The 21,117-nt window shown below is 44.4% G+C and overlaps 1 protein-coding gene and 1 long non-coding RNA gene across 9 annotated transcripts in view; both read right to left on the reverse strand.

Moving 5' to 3' along the window:
- Positions 1-5,116: 5,116 nt before the first annotated feature.
- Positions 5,117-7,320, reverse strand: LOC121458744. The gene is made up of 2 exons (XR_005975878.1): positions 7,216-7,320; positions 5,117-5,971 (listed from the first exon to the last, which is right to left on the reverse strand). It is a non-coding gene; the product is annotated as an uncharacterized LOC121458744 (long non-coding RNA).
- A 68-nt stretch (positions 7,321-7,388) lies between these two features.
- The window catches only part of Satb2 (SATB homeobox 2), a 174,159-nt gene continuing 160,430 nt past the window's right edge, over positions 7,389-21,117 (reverse strand). For all 8 annotated transcript variants that reach the window (XM_041668062.1, XM_041668058.1, XM_041668053.1 and 5 more), the window contains one exon: positions 7,389-8,350. In XM_041668062.1, the coding sequence (XP_041523996.1) occupies positions 7,889-8,350 (462 nt within the window). In that variant the 3' untranslated portion in view covers positions 7,389-7,888. The remainder of the gene's footprint in view (positions 8,351-21,117) is intronic.

A 21,117-nucleotide genomic window follows, 5' to 3' on the forward strand; every position in this document is an offset into this window, starting at 1 on the left:
GTAGAAAGGAAGTATGGTTCAGGGCAAAGGAGGACCAAGGAGGGGATCCAGGGACACCCCGAGGATTCCAGGCTGGAGAGAAGAGGGGATTTGCTCAAGACAGCAAGAGCAGGGCAGGCGGCTGCCGGGCTGTTAGCATCCAAACGTTCTGAAGATTTCAAAAGACTGCCAATACATTACACTCGTTTTGGTTTGAATTAAGAAGGGAAATCATATAGCTTCTGACAGGAACAAAGAGAACGGGAGGGGGAGAAGAAATGGGGTGAAGGGAGAAGGAGGAGAAGGGACAGAGGAGAAAGTAAGGACGGGGCAATATTGCTGTGAATCACCTTGGATTCTTTACCTTGGCAGAAATCAGGCGCTAATGTTGCTCTTTTTCTTTTTAAATCTAAACATCAGATCTTACCCTAACTCAAAGCTCACCTGAATTCCTAAGTCATTTGGAACATTTCAGTGCTCCCTGATCTCTTACTCCTTGAAAACGAAGGAAGAAAAGAGGGAAGGAAATAGTCCTGATATTTCTATAGTTATTTGATTATTAGAACTTGAAACTAGTCTGGCTTTATGGATGAGAAAACCGGGGATCTGAAAAGTTACTTTATCAAACCACAAATTTGATAAGAGATGGACAGACAGGAGGAACAGCCCACTGCATTTTCCCGTGATCAACTTGAGAGAGATAGGATTTCAAAAAGTGTTTCCTTGCTTTTTTGTTTCAGGGTGGGCTCTTAGAACTGCTCAACGTTGCTACCAAATCTCCCACGATGCCCTTAGTACGCTGTAGAATTACCTTTGTTGATGGGTAGTGATAAAATCACAGCTACCTCTGCAATTTATTACTGCTCTGTACCATTCCCTGCAACATTAATGGAATAATTTTGTAATTATTTCTCCATATGGAATTTCCCAAGCTTTTGCTATTCCTTAAAAAAAAAAAAAAAGTCACAAAGTAACTGTTTTTCAGATTCTTCTGGGATAGTTCTGAAATGCCAGTCAGACGAAACAGTGAGAGTGTGTTCCGAGAAGTGCAATGATCAGCTCGTGTAAGCGTGATCACGAGTGTGTCACAGCGGCCAGTGCCCTGACCCTCTGTGACACAGGCAGGGACAATCGCAGACACTGAACACAGAAGTAGGATGATACCGGAGAGAAGATGGAAGCTCTGGAGTCTTAGAACCCTTGTCTTGATTACAATAATGAACTTAAATGAATCCAGAGATGTGATTCTGTGTTAAAAATCAAAAACGCTGCCTAGGCTACATAGATCTTTCCAGACCATTTGAATTGATCACGGCATTCCCTATCATCAAATCTTAAGCATGTGTCACAAATTCTATGAACGTCTACACGTCACCTTGTTTTACTGGGCTTCCTACAAGGTCCCAAAGATGAATTAAGGGGAGTGTATCTGGCAAGTTCCGTTTGTACCATGTGGTAATTCTCCAAGCTTTCCAGGTTTCAAGCGTCTTCCCAACCATTGGAGCATCCCTAACACTACCGGTTGGGTCAGGTGCATCATCCCTGATTTGGGTTTGGCTGTGGAGGCTAAACCTAGGGCTCCGCCCATGCTATGTGTGTGCTCAGTGGCTGAGCTCCACTCTGTCCATCCCTTGGTTTTAGATGAGGATAGCAGGTCAAAGACAACTTAGTCAATATTACACCCCGTGGCAATGATGGTGCCACTGTGGGAACTCAGCTCTTTCGATTCCAAACCCCCTTGGGTCTTCGGGGATTTTCTTTACAAACATCAGCATGAGAGGTGTGAACTAGCCACAAAGGCTGGCTCTGACTGCCCAGTGGGCAGCCCAGATAGGAGCTGTGAGATGAGGAATGAATGCCCCATGGGCCGGGATCTTGGAAGGTGGATCAATTTAGGAGAAGCTTTGTTTCTTTTCTTGACAAGATCTCACTACAGACAAGAACTGGCCTTGAACTTGCAACATCCTCTTTTGCCTGTAAACCTTCCTGGGTGCTTGGTTTACATACGTGTGCTGCGGCGTCTAGCTTTTGTCCTTTACTGTAGTGACATTGGAGGTCCTTCTATATATGTGTTGATTTTATTGACTAATAAATAAAGAAACAGCTTTGGCCTATAGCAAGGCGGAACAGAGCTCTGCGGGGGTGGGGGAAACTAAACTGAATTCTGGGAGAAAGAAGGCAGAATCTGGCAGAAGCCATGTAGCCCCACCGGAGACAGACACTGGGGATGGAACCTTTCACCACCACCCCTCCCCCAAGCCACAGCCATGTGGCGATACACAGATAAATGGAGATGGGCTAGTTTAGGATGTAAGAGCTAGCCAATAAGAAGCCAGAGCTAAGCAGTGATGTAATTAATACAGTTTCTGTGTGGTTATTTCTGGAGTCTGGGGCGGGGAAATGAACAAGCGGCTTTCCCCAACATTGCAGAGTGTATTAAAAACAACATGAAAATGCAGGGGGGAAAGTGGATGAATATTCTCAACTTGAACAAAATTTAGCATCCTCACCCCAGTTTTCCAATTTTCACCTTTGGAAAGATCCAGAAAGAATGAAAAATTTGAGGAGTCCCAACTTTTGTGTCTTGAATAATTTTCTAAATATCAGAGAAAACAAAACCCACTTTGAAATCTGGAGTTTAGTTACCTCCCCCCATCCTACCCCAGGCTAGCTGAAAATACACCACTTGAGGAACCCAAAGAACAAAGCTCTGGGAAAGGCCCCAACAAGTCAGGCCCTTCTTGATATTCTGTGGTCACTTTTTTTCCTTTTAATTACCTATTTTTGTGTGTGAGATTATACCATTGTCCCTCTTCCCTTACCTCTCTCAAAATCCTCCATATACCTCTCCTGGCTTTTTCAAATTCACAGCCTCTTTTTCCATTAATTGTTGTTATTGTTGTTGTGTGTGCAGTGTGTTCCTCATCACTGTTGGGAGTATGCTATCTCTAATTAGGAATACCTTGTTTTAAAGCATGTTTCTTTTCTTTTTGTAGCTCAGGCTGGCCTCGAACTCATGACGTAGCCAGAGAGCTTCTGGTTCTCTTATCTCTATCCCCTGAGCACTAGGACTGTAGGCTTGTCCCACCACATCATATCCAGTTTATGTGGTGCTAGGACCAAAACTAGGTCTTCAGGCCTACTTTACATCCCTAGCCTTTATCAAATATTTAATAAACCATCTATTATTATTATTATCATCATTATCATCATCATCATCTAAAAGCATCTCTTCTCTTGGTCACATACTGGCACTGTCGTAGATGGTGGGCAGCCCAATGACTAGAAGTAGCTGCAAGGCTTGGGGCTCAAGAGGGACACATTAAACATAGAAACCACAACATACTGTGAGATCCGTGGTGGTGACGTGCACTGAGAGCTCCATGGCCGTCGGATTTGCAGCACATGGCAGAGGAGTGCAGAAAGGACTTCACGATGAGGGAACTAGATAAACCCAAAACTAATTAATAAATGCAGGGGGAGCAGGAGGAGAAAAGGATCTAGGGAAGATTTCCAGGGAGAAGGTGCCTCTTTCTCTTTTGCTCATCTGTCACTTTCGGCATCCTTTTTGGATGTCGTCTGGGGCAGGAGATTCAGCTGTCTCCCCAAATCCGCTCTTCTTTCTGGAACTAGGGACCAAGCTAGAAACAGTTCCCTCCTGTGGATACAGACGTGGGGCTTGTGAGAGAGCTCCCAGAGGAGTATATTATTGGTGACTGCTCTCTCTCTGCCCTGTCTGTGGATGCTGGGCACGACAGCCAGCCCTGTGAGAGTCATTTGGGAGCATAAAGAGGAAACCGAGCAACAAGTGTGGGGGGGAAACGGAGCTGTATGCTTGAGATGTATGCTTGAGACGTGAGGGTAATCCTGACAACTCTGCGGAGTCAATTTACCTTAGCTACTTCCTGCATTTGTGAAGCGATAAAGTCTTAGTTTGAATCCCTGTTTCTCGCCCCAATCCTCCCTCGTATACGCAGCTAAGCCTGCCAAAAAGCCTTCTAGATCGCAGTTCTGATTTTCTCATGTAACTATAGTTCAGCCCAGGAAGGAGTGGCTCTTTCGGTAGTGTTTTCTTCAAAACAGGAGCAGACAGCACAAGATCTGTCCCCCAGGCAAAGCGGCTCAGCGGGCTGCTGGCAGTTTTCACTTTACAGTTTGTCTCTAGGGAACCCCAGAAAGAACGTGGGAATGGGGAAGAAACTTGTGTTCAAAGTCAAATTATCCCTCCAATGCTCTCTCTCCTTCCTGGTCTCCGTTCCCCAAACCAGAGGTCATTTACATTGCATTGAGAATATGGGTAGCCCCAATTTGGGCACTAGTTATTCTTAAAAGCCTTAAGTTGTCTGCATTTCCTTAAACACCTGGTAGTAACTGACTATCCTTAAGATAGAGCTACCGGTCTGTGGGCTGCAAAGCCTCATCGGAAAAGGGGAGCAAGTCCATCTCTCTACCCACCGAAGCAGAGAGGTAGGAGAAGCAGAAAGGCGGGAAAAACCAAAAGTATTTAAAAACCCAAATCACTTTTTAATTTACTTCCTCTGCAGCTAAACATTTGCTCCTTCTCTATTAACTTTAGTCTTTGGAGTAATTTTTTCCGTCGTAAGCACTTTCTAAAAAATCATTTTTTGCACATTTCTCAGATACATCAATCCTCTGGCATTCCTATGCGCACACATTATGGTACCCGAGCTCTAAATAGAAAAGACTTTTATTATGTCCATTAACCACGGACATATGTGCTCCAAAAGTTTCCTGACACGCACTCATTTGTGGTTTTTTTTAATTATAAACAGAAAAATAGTCACTAGAAAAATAAAGGAGGGATCCCATAAATATATCTTTATCCATTTGAATTGTGCTCATATACGACAAGACGATGGGAGAAATGACTCCCGGGGCTGCCCACGCCAGCATGTGAGCATGCCTGTGTTTATACATGCAGAGGGACACACAGGATTCCCATGTGCAATCAAAGCCACGCACTCGACAGAACTCAGACATCTGCCATTGTGGGTACCGCGGTCTCCCTTCTGAAAAGAGGGTGCAGATTTTTCTTAGAGTCTCCAGGTCCTGTTCCAGTGAAGAATTAAAACGGGAAAGGAGGGCGACGCCCAGAAAACTATTTTGACCAACCAAGTCGGGTTTATTGAATGCATTTTATTTTAACAACCAAAAAACTCTAACAGCCTAACAATGCACATAAGTTAAAAATTAATTATCACTTAGTGATAACAAAGATAGTTGATTTACATGGAAAAAAGAACATTTACAATATCTTAATCCTTATTCACATTATTGATACTGCAATAAAACACAATTTGTTTTTTTTTCTTCTTCATTTCACAAAAAAAAAAAAGGCGGGAAATTGTGCTTTGTCGAGAGGCACTACAAGAGAAAGTTTCTTTTCCCAGATAGATATTATATGACAGGTATTGAATAAATAGACATATAAGCACTGTAATTCGCAAAGATCTGGCAAGACCACAGGCTAAAATGCCCACAGATTCACTTAGAACCACTGCACACTTGGCAGTGAAATTAAAAAATAAAAGGCAAGACTTAGCATTGAAAAATACCTAATAAATTTTTGGTTGAAGTGTAAAAGATATCAAACGCGGATGCCATCGATCGATGAACCACCTGTAAGAAATTGGCAAAAAAAAAAAAAAATCGGTGCCTAGGACGTGTACAGGGTGACTTCAGCAACGGTGTCAGAAGACAATTTGGAGGGAGTAACTCGGAGATCGGGAAGCAGCAACTGTGGACTTTTCTGATTAAAGCTGCAGCATCTACAGAAACGGGAAGGGTGGGCCCAGGCCTCAACTGCAAACACAGCCGTCCTTTTGCAAAGACACATGACGCTCTTGTCAAGGTAACCGGTTTTTTTTTTTTTGAACATCATTATTTGAAAAAGTACAGGAAAACGTCCCTTTGAGAACTCCAGAGGTTACTAAGCGGCCAGAGTTAGCTTGTATTGCAACGTGTCTTCTCCCTGTAGAGTGTAAGTTCTGAGTTAATATCTACACATAGAGGTTTTTATTTTTTTTTAAACTCCTACCTCTTATACCTTTCAAATATATAAATAGTATTAACAGTTATATTACAATGTTTGTGTAGTAAACAGAAAATAAATTTCAAAGTGATATTGCATGAGGTCTTTGACAAGGTTGCATGAGGATACAACTCAAAAACAAAACAAAACAAGACAAGATCCAACCACGTGGGACCGCTGGGCGGCCATCTCGAGCCTGAAGAAGGGTCTGGAGGCCAGTCCCAAAGCGGGAGGTCCCCCTCCTGCCATCGTTGTCAGTGGAACTGGAAGGTAATGCTACTGTTTCTAATAGGAAACCCAAGGAGATCTGACGAACTGCAGTAGATGGCAGCTTTAACGCTCATTCCACAAGACAGCCCGTTCGGCATTAGTTCCGCTTTACGTCAGGTAAGCGCTATGTGGGGCACGGGGCGGTATTTCCTTTTCCGAGGACTGGGTGACTCTGCTGAGATGCTTCACTGACTCTATTGCCTGGAGGTGCAGAGAGATCTGGAAAGCAGGTTCCTGTTAGGGCTGCCGTGGCAGGGGGAAGGCGTGGAGGCAGCGTGTGAGCTCAGGGGGGCTGCAGAGGCTTGGCTAAAGTGGATGGGATGTGTACGGAGAAGAGGAAGGTCCGAAATGGGGAGGAAGAAACACTTGGGGGAGAGGCCGGGTGGAGATTTATTTGAGTGGAAGCCCCTCTAACTGGGCGGAAACGTCTTTCTCTAACTTAACATTACATCGAACTATGTTCTATTTCTTAAAAAAAAAAAATCCAGAAACAATAAAAAGAAAAAAAACAGTAACAACCAACAATTTAAAATGAGCAGGCTTAATAGTTTTAAAATTTGAAGCCACAAGCAGGTAAATAAACTTCACGATAAAATGTGGCTCATAGCATGAACTCCGCAAGTCCCATGTCAAAATGTCATCTTTCGAGACTGCACTAATTAATTGGTCAAGTTTCCTCTGCACTGGACTTGGCTCAGAAGGAATTCCACAGAACGCATCTGCTCGCTGACGCTAAAGGAAAGTGGTGGCTCATGTCCTCGAGCCTACGCAAGTGTGCATCCTGTCTCCCGGAGGAATGTGTACTGTCTCGTTACTAACGGGCCCTGATTCCCTCTGGCTCACTCTCTTCTTGCCTTTCTCTTGCTTCTTTACTTTTTTTTTTTTTGGCAGTGTTATTTTTGTTAAATACATACCTCAAAAATTACCCAGTAAGCTGCCAGATAGGAAGCCATAGAATTAAAAAAAAAAAAGATTAGGGACAAACACACAAAATAAATAGGAATTCAAAAATAGTCACCCCACCCTGAGAGCAGGCCGCAGTTTCTCAAAAAGCCAGAGCAACTCACTGTGAAGTGGCATATTTTTTTTTATACATAAACAAGTCTTTTCTTTAAGAACTCATTTCACAGTCTCTTCTTTCGGATTGTAAAGTTCTCTGTCCCATGCAATTTTTAATATATATATATGTAAATATAGAGATATATACATATACATATACACACACTCGTAGCTTCCTTCATTTATCTCGTGGGTCTTTCCGTCCTGGAAGTTGCCTGGTGTCTCTTCCATAAGAGCAAGGGGAATGAAGGCGGAGTCTCCCGTGACTGGCATCACTATGGTCCAGTCAATGGTCAGAGTTTGACACTTAGTGTCTTTGCCAAGGTGACACCCGACTCAGAACCACTGAGTTTACTCAGTCTATAGGCGATCCTGTGCGACAGAGGAATGCCATTACGGGTAAGAAAAATAAAACAGACCATAAAAACAAAACCAAAATAAAAACAAAGCCAAGAGATTTTTTTTTTTAAAGAAACGAAAACAGAAAGTCCTTGGACCCATATATTGCTTCATCTGGTGGAGTTCACATTATCTCTGGTCGGTTTCGGCGGGCGCCGCCTTGCTCTTCTCCGTGGTCTCCTCCTCCCCCTCCACCTTGTACATCTCTTCCGAGCCCTCCTCGCTGTCGTTCTCCTCCGACTCGGTCAGCAGCTCCTCGTCCTTGTACTCCGCCACGTCCACGGCGGAGCCCAGGTGCTCCTTCAGCTTCCCATGGTGCTTCACGTGGTACCTCTGGTTCTGGAAGAACTTGATGATGGTGTGCTTGGGGAGATCCAGCTGGGCCGAGAGGGTGTGGATGGCTTCCTGGTCGGGGTAGAGGCCGACGTCGTGGATGAAGCTCTGCAGGATGCCCAGGGCTTCTAGGGAGATCTTGGTGCGAGAGCGGGGTTTTTTGGCACAACTGTCTTCGGCGGGAGGGGGCGGTGGGGGCGCTTCTTCTCTGGGAGGAGAGCTCTCCTTGGTCGGCTGGGACTGCTGTCGATGGAGGACCTGATGATCAGAAGGGGGAGAACATTAGTGTGACTGGGACCTTAGGTCTGCGAAGCCACCAGACCTCTGCAGCGGGTGCTACCTCCTGCACGCCACGCTTCGATTGGAGTCGCTTGTGAGGAAGTAGAAATCATGTCATCTACGAAGTGTATGGTTCATGACAGTCATTGGAGCTGGGTAAGGTGGGAGGCCTGAGCGGGGAGATTTCCATGAATCTGAGTTCAGTTTGGGCTACACTTCAAGTTTGATGCCACTCTAGACTAGCAAGACCTTGTTTCAAAAACAACAAAAAAGAAAGGAAAAAAAAAATCAAATGAATTGTATACAGCAGCGTTTAGACCGTGAGGCGCTAAGGCGTTAAGCCACAAGGCTAAGGCATGTCTTTCAGCCCCCTACCCCCAGTCTCAACACGTGGCAGAGAGAGATCAAGAAAGTGGCTGGGCTGCTTTAGATGTCAGATGTATGGCCTGCATACGGGACAGGGTTCCCAAAGGAGGGATGGACCTTGACAGGAGGGGCCACAGTCACTGCTGGGGAGCCACTCAGGAGAAATGAATGAGCTCAGCTGTTCCCTCCCGAGACTGGATTTGGCCCAGGAGCTCCTGGTCAGCCCATCCGTGGCTTGGGGCAAACTTTCAGCCTGTGGTAATCATTGCTACTCTCGCCCTCACGGCTCCGTGGGTACTCGGGAGAAACAGATGGCACATTGGGACAGAAAACACGACCTCTGTAGAATCAGGAATAACTTTACCTTCTCTTAGTTGTTGCTCTTTAAATGTAATTGTTTTAAATAATATACATGAAAATCTTCAAAGTAATTTAAAGATATAACTTCTGTATGCTGTAAATTTTAATTGACTCTTTTAAACACATTTAGATGGGCAGTTTTCTATTGCTATAAGCTAATTAACCCTCTATTTTGAGCTTACTTCCAAATTTCTATTTTTTTAATTTTTAATTGCAAGGTTTACTAGCTGGTTGTTAATTTTTTTTTCTTTTTTCTCTTCTTAAAAATATCCCTCTTTTCTATCTCTACCTACACCACACGTTCATTAAACCACGGAAGAAAACCTGAAGGGGGTAACTCTACTCTGAACCTGCCTGTCATCATCATCGTATGAAATAACTTTCTATTCTAGCACAAACTTCTCAATACATCGGTATGTCTACAGAAAGACAGCGATGTAAGGAGACTGTCTGAAGAAACCTCTTCAGCCACCGTCACAGGCCCGGGGCAGGACTTTATGAAGACCCGAAGTGGGAATGTCACCCAGCGAGGAGCCCCGGCCATCACAGGCAGCCGGCTGGCCACTGCAGCCATCACTGCTGAAATGGGTTAGGTCACGTACAGAGCTGAGGACCACACCTCCCATCCCCAGAGAGTGCCCGGCTTCCTGTCCCCTCTCTCAAAATCCTCTACAGGAACAAGTTCACTCAAACAACAACACACATTTCTTTATCATTTTCTATTGTTTTATAAAATGTTTTCCCAAATTAGGGTTCCAAATTATCTATTTTCCAGAGTCCAAAGAGAATCAAGCCCAAGCAATATAGAAATATATACTATATATATATTTACATTAAAAAAAAAACATGGTATCTTCCAATCACCATTCCTCCCCCCACAGGGACTAGCCACATGGACCACTATTTAGGACCAACATTTGCCTCCATCTGAGCAGTTAGAGAGAAAAGAACAGCTCTTTGCTCCAGTCCCAGAGGCCTTGGATGAAAAGCATACTTTCTCACCAATATGAAAACGTCAGCTTTTTTTTTTTTTATAGAGTTGAAGAGATAAAATATGGGAGCATCAGAAAAAGTTTAAGTCTTTTTGAATAACTACCATCAATTGGTAGAAGCTGGTAAAGAGGCTACCCACGGAGGCCCACAGCTGTATAAGTTCTCGGGAGGCTTTGAGAATAAAGAATCGCAAACGCAAGGCCAACCTGGGCTACATCATGAGACTACCGGCTGGAATAAGCTGGAGGCTGGTTGCAGAAAGAAACTGAAAACAAAGGGCTATAAAAGAGTGGACTAGCATCCAAATAGCATTGACCAATTAAGGGCAATGTTCTTAGCGTTTTCTTTACCACTTTCAACTAAGAGCAAACTCATGTGGTCTGATGTGGTAAGCTGGCATCAGCAAAAAAAAGTGAGAGTTTTCTTACTCCAACGTCCTAATTATCCCCGCCAGGGAAAGCGAGGCCGCTCTGCGGGCTCCCATGGCTCTCGGTGGTGGCTTTGATGGCAGGAAGATATGTGCTCAGGGCCCACGATGTGGGCAGCGTGAGGGCGGCAGTAAGCAAGCCTCCGCGCCAACAGGTGAGGGGCGCAGCTTTTGGTGAGGAGGACCGGAGTGAGGGACAGAGCATGCTCCAGCAGGCCATGCGCTCAAGCAGGAGTGGTCCCTATTAGGGCCGCTGTGCTAATTGGAAAACAAAAGAGAATTAAAATGCCCCATTTTCTAAATTACGCCTGCCTTCTGTAGTAAAAGTCAGCAGAACGGTTCCATTTAATTGAATAATTAGATTGGTTCTTAAGGGGCTTTCCATTGTGCACCGAGTAGATTTAAAGAGATTTTTCCAAAACTGTACTTTGAAGTTACTATAATCTTTCTGCATGAGGGCATTTGCTCTCCTTAGGCCCCACCAGTAGGAGTACCCTACTCCCCCTCATTTCTTAGAACACAGCGCAGTCTCACACATGAACAAAGAAGACAGACATGAAAAACTCAACAGTGATGATAACAGCAAGCACCCATTTGGTTCCAGGCAGCTCTAACATGGATAACGCAATCCTACAGTTCCTTGTGAAGCTGTGATCTGGACCAAGAAGCAACCGGAAACAGGCTGCATCGTAGGATGCGCCTCTAAACTGGAAGTCAGAAACGCAGGGGGATGCCAGGTTGAAAAAAGTTGGCTTCCGAGGTACATCGCCGATCACAGACCAGAAAGATGTTTCTTGGATGAAATATTAGCACTGAAAATGTCCCATAGAGTGAACTGCAGTTTCTGACCACGCCAAACAGAAGAGTAGGTTGGGGGGGGGGGGTATGACGACACAGGCATGAAGTCAGTTACATGCGAACGCTAGCATCTTCTCACAGACATGACAACACAGGCATGAAGTCAGCTACATACCAATGCTAGCATCTTCTCACAGACAAGGAAAGAAATAGTCAAAAATACAGGAGAGAGAGAGAGAGAGAGAGAGAGGAGAGAGAGAGAGGTGTTTGTTCCCAGATACATACAACCTGCTCAACCTATACACTACTACTTGTGTGCGTGTTTTTTGGGGCTGACCATTTAATACTGGTGTGCTCTTCTCCTAGGGAAGACGGGTTCTCTCTCACTCTCATGCCTCAGTTGCCTTTAGTTCTTTATGTAGGAGTGAGGCCCCAGGAGCTTCCCCACTTCCAAGTTGGCATGACCGTTGGTGTCATCCTTGTCCTGGCTAGTTTATAACATCTACTGTCACTAAAAACCTATAGTAATACACACACACACAGAAAGAAAGAATGCTGTGTCCTCTAGAAGACATGCCATAGGACTTTCAGCCATAAAACCCCCAAGCTAGAAAGAAGCAAGTGCCCCCAGTGTAGTAAACCAAACTCCCACAACAGAGATGCCGGGCTAACTCTCCCACCATGGGGAACCACCACAGACTTTCTGTTGGGAGAAAGGAGCCAGATAAGAAAGACTAAAGATTTCAAGATTCTACTTATGGGAGGGTCATGAAGAAAACGCAAAGAACACACAGAATAAGAGCCTGCAGCAGCTTTGCACACTGGTAATCCCAACAGACAGGAGGCAGAGGCGGGCGGATCTCTGAGCTCGAGGCCAGCCTGGGCAACAGAGCAAGTACCGGGACAGCCAGTAGTTAACACCAGCACATTGTCTTTGACAGTCACTGAATGAAAGGCTGGGAGACCGCCTTCTGGGGAGGCTGACAATATTCCCTGCCTCACTGTGGGCATTGATTGGAGGGATGAAAACATTTCTGAAAGATTATCCAGCTGCATGTTTAAGAGCAGCTATGCTTTTACTATATGCAAAGGGCACCACCTCCCAATTAATAAAAACGCTAATGGGTCCAGAACCAGTGTGGCATTGTGTAGCTGCGAAATGGACCTAGAGAGAGGTTTGAAAACTCAAAGCTAGCTCGGGCTACCTACGGAGACTCATTCTTACAACTGCGTGTGACTTTGAAGGCCCAGTAGCTGGACTTAGTCTTTAAGGTGCAGCACTATCCTCCTGTGATTTTTTTTTTCCAACCTAATAAAATGGGTCACTGTGTAAAGACAGCTATGCCTTTTACTCTCAGCCTTGTGAATCTGCCAGATCTTGGGTCTTTTGGGTTGGGGATGTTTCCGCCACCATTGCAAGCGTGGTATGTATGCCATGAGACTCCTGGAACGTGTACCTTACACACTCTACTTTGTAGCATGGGTTATTGATTCTCATCAGGGCTATGAAGGGAGCTGTCGTAGCAAAATCGACAAACTCCGGTGGCAGAGACACGGGGAAAGGACACTAGCACCCGTGAAACTTCCTAAGCCAAACTCTGACCCGAATGCTCCAAGTCTATGTTTTTACCCGACGTCATGGCAATCCCATGTTTTGCCCCCATGTCAGAAGAAAACTGTTCCTAATACGTACAAGGACCACGTCAGTGACAGGTTGTGCACCTGTGTGTCTGGATGGGAAGGGCGGGAGCAAAGCATGCAGAGCGAGCTAGATCCCGAGCAAAGCTTCGCAGGGGAGGACTGGGAGTGAGGACGACGCTGTGGAAGTCCTGGACAGAGGAGGTGTTTACGTGGGTGACCAGGGAAAGGCTCACGGAGGACGCAGTGTAGCTGCAGGGTCTGAAGGCAGTGAGGGGCGGGTGTGAAGAGAGCTCCAGATGGAAAAGGTTGGAAGGAAAGGACAAACAAGCAGCGACCAAACATCCAGGCCAGCCCATTGGGGTTGTGTGCGTTCTCCAATGCAGTTGCCGTGGCTGCATGCGGGTTTTTACATTTAGTTATTTCATGCGTGTGCAAATAAATGTGTGACCGTGTGTGTGGAGGTCTCTCAGCCTTGGGTGTCTGTTCCCAGGTACCATCTACTCCCCGCCCGCCTTTTTTGGCACAGGTCTGGAAGCCACCAAGGAGGCTAGACTGGCTAAAAAGTCTCATGAACCCACCCATCCCAGCCCTGCATGGGCTGGGATTACGAACATACCACCATGGGTTCTGAATATGAACTCATGCCCTGGTACAGGGGTAACAAATACCTTATGAAATGAGCTATCACTCTAGATCTCCCCTTACATTTAAATTAATTAAATGTTAAACAAAAAAGACTTCAGTTCTTCAGTCACGTTGGATACTCCCCAGGGGCTTGGATGGGCCCTGAGCACAACCCCCAGATGGAGAGCATGGGCACAAGGCACCTCCACAGCCCCAGAAGATACTGGTGGGCAGCCTGGTGCCCACAAGCAGTGACAATGGAGAGAGATGGAGCCAGGACTGGAACAGGGTGTCATTCTATCACCAGGGTGATGCGACACCAAGAGACCTGCAATCATACAACCTGTTCTAGACAAAAGCAGAGCTCCAGCCGTAAGGGCTACCGTTGTAAGACAGAAGGGCAAATACCTGTACACCCATATGCCAAATCCAAAATACTCAGCTTATAATGTGTTACTGGATCCTCATCAAAGGATCCCAAACAGGAACACTAATATAAAATAGCCAGCAATGTCCTCAGAGGAATAGTATTTACACTGAATGGATGGCTGTCTTCTTTAGCTAGGACATTTGCCGCACCTAAAAGGAATTGTGTTTGAAACAATTGGCCTTGAGCTGACAGAGAAAAAAGCCCATCCCTTCATCAAATACTTTTGGGGTTTATCTGCTAAACGATTGGACCTATTAATCCTGGAGGGCTTTAAATACGGAGGTCTAGATGCAGCTATTAAGGGCTGGTCAATAAATAAGGTATGGTCAGGACACAAATGAACTGGAAATGCAAAGCCTGATAAATTCCTTTTTACTTATTTTCCGAAAGCCCTCTGGGCTGAAACATGACCCAAGCATACAAGGATGGACATGAAGGTAGCAATGTAGGAAGAAATGCAGGAAGAAATGCCGTAGAAAGGACGGACAACTCCCCAGTAAAGCCGGAGAGTTCCTTGACCAGTTACAAAGCAGTTACAATGTTGCCTCTCTGCCTCAAAGCTAAAAGCTTGGAAAACAGAAGGACCTCACCATACCATGACAAAAGCTGGCCGAGAGAGATAAAGTGCTCCTCTTAGAGCTCTCTGCGTTCAAATAGATTCTGAAGGCCTCAATGAAAACCAGCTGGGAGCCATGTGTAAAATATAATGGCCCTGGCCTGCAGGGAAGGAAGTAAGATCTTGAATGATTAAGTTTAGGAAAGTATATAATTCACTGTATCATTATGGGGGTGAACTGGATTACTTATAATAAGCCGAGCCTTTGCGGTCGTTTTTATATAGAGAAGATGAGAAATTATTAAGGAGGTGGCGGGAGGGGATGATGGGAGCGAGCGGTTAAGCAGCTCCCCAGGTGGCCACGGGTGGCTCTCTGGGGCGAGATCAGAAGACACAGTAGCAGGCGAAGACAACATGGAGAAGATACTTTCGTCCACATCCATTTGGTATTAGAGTCAAGATATCTTTTACTCCTTTTACCCCATCTCTGCCAAGGAAACATGAGCTACTCGGTCAGAAAAGGAAAGCATCCTTGCATCAAAAACTCCAAGAGACGTCCATTTACCAATAAGAACAATTGGTTGCAAGGCCTCTGGCACCAACCCACTGAAGCATACCCAACAGAAGAATGATTGCATGCTATTATTCTTAACCGTTACTATATATAAGATGTCATGTAATTGAGGTTTCAACAAACTTGGTGGCAAGTTTCCCTCCACCCCCTCAAAACCAGTAGGAGAGACTATTCATTTTAGCTCAAAAGTTCAGCAGGGAAAACACCTAACGTTGATCATAAGAAGCAGGAGTCGACGATTACGTTTGTAGCTCACCCATTAGGCCACAGCCTGTGGACTAAGCATCTCAGGCCTAGATCGTGGTGGGTGCTCAGGACTTCTTGGCTGTGCTGCTCTGAGCCAATCCCACATCCCCTGGTCTCTGCTTCTGGCTTTCACTATCTCTGCTGTGCACCAGCGACTCTTCTGCTTACTATTGATTCCTTTTTAGCCAAGGTACATGGTATACGTAAAGGCTCTGGCACCACACGTTGGGGTTTGCTTCTAGTACCCATCTGAGCCCAGATGTTAATGACTTAACATACCCTAATTAACTAATTCTGTGTCTGTTTCTCTTTTCTCAAAGAAGTTCTAGGCCATCTGATAACTTCTAAGATACAATGGTGCAGAAGCTTCAAACAGAAATTTTGGGGTTAATGAAGTTCTGGTTTCAAGTCAGTGCCTACTCCAACAAGTTCCACTGTTTAGCAGCCTTGAAACTCTGGAGCAAGCTATTCTCTGAGCCTCGGTGTTTGATGTTCCAGAAGATCTTTTTTCACAGTATTAAGAACAAAAGACTAAGTGAGATCATACGTATGAAGTACCCGACAGCGATCTGATCATAAATAAAGCGTTTATGATGAGCAGTTTTCATTTTAAAAAGTTTATGATTTTTATTCACTCTTCGCATACGCATAGTGAGTGTGCATGCGAACGCAGGTGCCTGGAGCGGGCAGAGGTGACCCCTGGAGCTGGAGTCACAGGCAGCTATGAGCTGGCCAGTATGGGTGCTGGACATCAAATCTGGGTCACCCGGAAGAGCAGTATATGCTCACAACTGCTGAGCCATCTCACTAGCTCCAAGCAATTTTCTTTTAAAATGTGAAGACTTTAAGATCAAAACTATTTAGTGCCTCTTGTATTTTTCTAGCAATACGTTTATGATTTAAAAAAAAAAAACAACATGCATTTTAGTAGCTGGCCCTTTCACTTGAATGCTACAGAAAGACAGGAGGATGGCCTGCTGGTAATTTCTCTTACTTCTTTCATCACAGACATCATGCTCTTACCATGGTACATGGCACATGGGCATTCCCTCTGGAGTGTTTGCCACACAGAACTCAACTTTGGAAGCCTGTCTGAAATGGTATCTTCCCATCTTCCCCTTACACAAATCACGTGGACTGTCGGGGAGATAGTCCTCATTAATAGTCCTCAAAGTCGTATCCACGGGCCTCTGCAAAAAGCCCTGTGCTGTATTAAGACACTCACGGCATCAAAACTACCTTGCAGCAAAAGCGGAGACGTCACTCATGTGCTCCGATTGTGCTAAACTTTCCACCAAAGGTACGAAAGCACAGAGCGGGCAATGTGGCCCGTGGTAGTCAGGGTGGTGGCATCAGACTGAACTCACAGCTGCTTCCAGCTCATGTCTACAAGCGCACCGCTCTGTGTGAGAATCGTCTTGATGGAGCGACGAAACTCTACTAATTATTAAATCTCAACGCTTAAGCATCTATTTCTCTTTAGTGTTCTGTGCAGGGAAATGAGAACGCTGGTGAGAAGCGCTTCGGCAACAATGACGTCACACGGTCGTCTTGAAGAAGACTTTGCCCATGCTCATTCTCAGTGGAAATGCTTGCATTGGGACTCCGAAGCTCTCTGCCAAGGAATACCAACGAACAGCAAACCTGTGATGAGTCAGATTTGGATACATCGCTCCTTAAGAATTGAAGTCGGGGGCTAGGGAAATGGCTTAGTGGGTATACTGTTTGCTGTATAAGTTGAGGACCGAGTTCAGATCCCCAACGCCCATGTAAAAACCAGGTGTGGTGGCATCCAGCAAGAGACCCAGCAGTACTAGGCGAGGGGGCAGGTCCCAGGAGCTTGCTAACCAGCTACTCTAGTGGAAATAGTGGTTTCAGTGAGAAACTCTGTCTCACAAAACTGAAGGAGACCCAGCTTCACGCCTTGAAATCCCAGCACTTGGGAAGGAGAAGCAGGCAGGTCTCTGTGAGTTCAAGGCCAACCTGGTCTACAGAGTGAGTTCCAGCCAGCCAGGCCTCATATGTGGAGAGACTGTCTGGGGGTCAGGGAGCAATGTTAACTAGCCTCTCCCTGTGCACACACAGGTGCATGGACAGCACATACATGTGCACACATAAACACAGAATGAAGCTAAGCCTGTCCCTTTTAAGTAAAGTCTCTGTCAGTCTTTACTTCTCATGGTAAGATTGGACCTTTTAGGTAAAAATTAGAATTTTGAAAGGCCAAAGTGCTACCGTAAGCTTATCAACATCCTAATACATCAAAAGCTTCCTAATGATAATTGGTGGTAGTTTAAAAAATGCTTTTTAAAAATATATAAAGAGGGACATGGGATGTACTCACTCATATTTGGTTTCTAGCCATAAATAAAGGACATTGAGCTTATAATTCATGTTCCTAGAGAAGCTAAATAAGAAGGTGAATCCAAAGACAAACACACAGGCATCCTCATGAATATTAACCTTCATCAGGCGATGAAAGGAGACAGAGACAGAGACCCACATGGGAGCACTGGACAGAAATCTCAAGGTCCAAATCAGGAGCAGAAGGAGACGGAGCACGAGCAAGGAACTCAGGACCACGAGGGGTGCACCCACACACTGAGACAATGGGGATGTTCTATTGGGATCTCACCAAGGCCAGCTGGCCTAGGTCTGAAAAAGCATGGGATAAATCCGGACTAGCTGAACATAGCGGACAATGAGGAATACTGAGAATTCAAGAACAATTGCAGTGGGTTTTTGATCCTACTGCACGTACTGGCTTTGTGGGAGCCTAGGCAGTTTGGATGCTCACCTTACGAGACCTGGATAGAGGTGGGCAGTCCTTGGGCTTCCCACCGGTCAGGGAACCCTGATTGCTCTTCGAGCAGATGAGGGAGGGGGACTTGATCGGGGGAGGGGGAGGGAAATGGGAAGCAGTTGCGGGAACGAGGCAGAAATCCTTAATAAATAAATAAATTTAAATAAAAAAAATAAAAAATAAAAATATATAAAGAAGACTCAACATTTATAGGCTCTACATAAATGAACAAACTATTATTTTCAAACTAATACATAATACTACTACGTTATCAAATGGTAAAAGAGCCATTCAAAGTTAAGTGGAGACCAATGAATTAAGTTAAAAAAAAAAATGAAATAGTCACCAATATGTTGAGTCAATTCCATTTTGAAATAACCTTCAAAATACCGTGACTTTCAAAGCCTTGCTAAAGCATCAAAGAATTTCACAATTATCTGTAATGCTTGTTGAAATATCTCTTGCTAGTCTAATCACACGTCTTCCTAAAGCACGGTTTTCTTTACCAGACTTCAAACACATACTGCGTTAATCGCAGAAGCAATTATGACAACCTAACTGCCTTGCCTTAAAATAGACACTAAATCTTTAAGTGTGTATAAAGGGCTGGTATACTGGTTTCAGCAAGGTATTTTCCATAGAACATATCCTTTACATATCTACATATATCATGTATAATTATTTAAAACTCAGCAAACACTTAATGTTTAAAAATTAATCACTAATAGGGTACTACTGATATACAATATATAATTACTGAGATCATCAGTTACAAAAATGAAAATAGATCGCAGGGACAAAAAGTTTGAAAACTACCGAACTCTTTGAATCACACTGGAAAGAGAGCTCTGCCCCTCCCTAATGATCACCAAGCTCTTTGCTAGAAAATTCAAAATAGATGCTACACTTGGAAGCCTCCTTGCTTGAGTCAAATGACCTAAAGGCCCAGAGCGGGGATGTAGGGAAATCACACACACAGCGTGATTTGCCTCTTGACGTTATCACTCAGAGACATTTTCACAGGCAAAACATCATCTTCACAACTCAGCCCTATTTCTAACTTCACATGATGTTACTTGAGTTGGCTCTTACGGCTATAAATTCACAGCCCAACATTATAAAGGCTTCTTAAAAACTATGGTTTAGTTTCTGCTATTTTTGGGGGGGTGGGGTGGGGGGTTCGTACAGTATCCTAAGGTCAAAACTCCGGAAATACGTTATTAAAAAAGCGTGTCCGTGAGGTGGAAGACAAATTGCGGGCTACAGGTGCTGGATTACATTTTGACTCCAGGCAGGTTTAATATAAGCTGGTTTCCTTTTTTACAATTGCGTTTAGCACATATGGCTATAGGAAGGGGATTTAAAAAAAAAAAAAAGGAAGAAAGGAAGAAAAAAAAAAGAACGAAGCTCAATAAAAGAAGACCATGTCAAAAGAAATCAATACGAACGAGCAAAATGATAGGGCGTCTGACATGGAAATCCATGTTCAATATCCTCGAGTCTTAGCCAGGGATTCCTGTAATATTGTAACCAAGACACTATGGGAAGGCTGTGTATGTTTCTAATGCAGCTTAATAATTGTTTCTCAAAATAAACACTTGGGTCAAAGATAAAAGCATAACACTGGCGTGACACAACAATCCGCTAAAATAAACTCGGGTGCTGGAGGAAGCGTGGATCTCTAAGAGAAGCCCTCGGCTTATAGCATCTCCTCTCCAGTAATAAATTGAGAACAACGATACCGACAACACGGTACAGCTGGGGGTAAAACCAATATGTTGCAGTTATTAATAATGATTTTAGGAATGGCCAGAATCTGTGACTATCTAAGAGGGGGTCCAGGGACTACTTCCTTCATACCGCCGGTGAGCGGACACAGTAAAAGCGGCAAGGTGGAGATGAATAACCATATCCCAGGTAAGTGGCCACCAAGTGTGGAGATTAGGCCATGACTTCCTCTAGAATACTCCATGTTGCATACAACAGTGTTCCTCTAGAATACTCCATGTTGCATACAACAGTGGGCTTTATTTTTCAGGTTCTTCTTTGTCCTTGAAGATTCCAGTTTGCAAATAGTTTCTTTTTTTATTCCATTGAGTCACTAAAGCCTCTTTGATTTGTATTCATTTTGCAAATGCAAATAGGCCTATAGATACATTTACTATGCGTCATGTGCCACAGAACAAGAGTTAATATGAGTAATTACAATTGGAATAACAATTTTTAAAAAAAAAACCTGCATTCACCCCAGCCAGGATATTAGAGTAAACAGGACTATATGACAAATTGCCGTTGTTAAAATGGTTACACTTGATGTAGTTATTGTCATTCAATAAACCCTGACATTGTGGAAAGACAGAAATGTGTTTGTCTATGTCTCTGGCATAGTGATACCAAGAAAAAAAAATCAGAACCAAAAGCAAAGAAGCAAAGGGGTCTAGAGAGATGAATGACTCAGCAGCAAGCCTTGCTGCTCTGCTAGAGTAGATGGTTCAGCTCCCAGCACCAAAGAGAAGAGTGGTGACTATCTGTACCCAGCTCCAGAGGACCTGACGCCTCCTTTCCTGACCTCTGCAGGTACCAGGTGTGCACACGACACATATGTAGATGTAGGGAAACATCCATACACATAAAGTCAAACTTAAAAAATCTAAAAAGTAATGTCAGACAGAGAAGAGAGGATCTTTCCCCGGTTAGATATAAAGAAGCACAAAGCACTGGCCACACGTGGTTTCTAACGGAAGCTCTTTCCCCCTTATCAGCGTCATCTGAGAAGTTTGTTCATCGTTTAAGGATAATGTAACTAAGAATTCTTCCACGAACACGGCAAACAGAATCTAACAAGGATTAGGCAAAATGAGACTCTTTAGGATGTTCTAGACCATGACTGTGTATTCTTACACCTAAGAGGAAGACAGACCACTTAGC

This window comes from Microtus oregoni, unplaced genomic scaffold (assembly GCF_018167655.1).
Source record: "Microtus oregoni isolate MIOR12 unplaced genomic scaffold, Mior012 000018F_ref0000195, whole genome shotgun sequence".
Lineage (NCBI taxonomy): Eukaryota > Metazoa > Chordata > Mammalia > Rodentia > Cricetidae > Microtus > Microtus oregoni.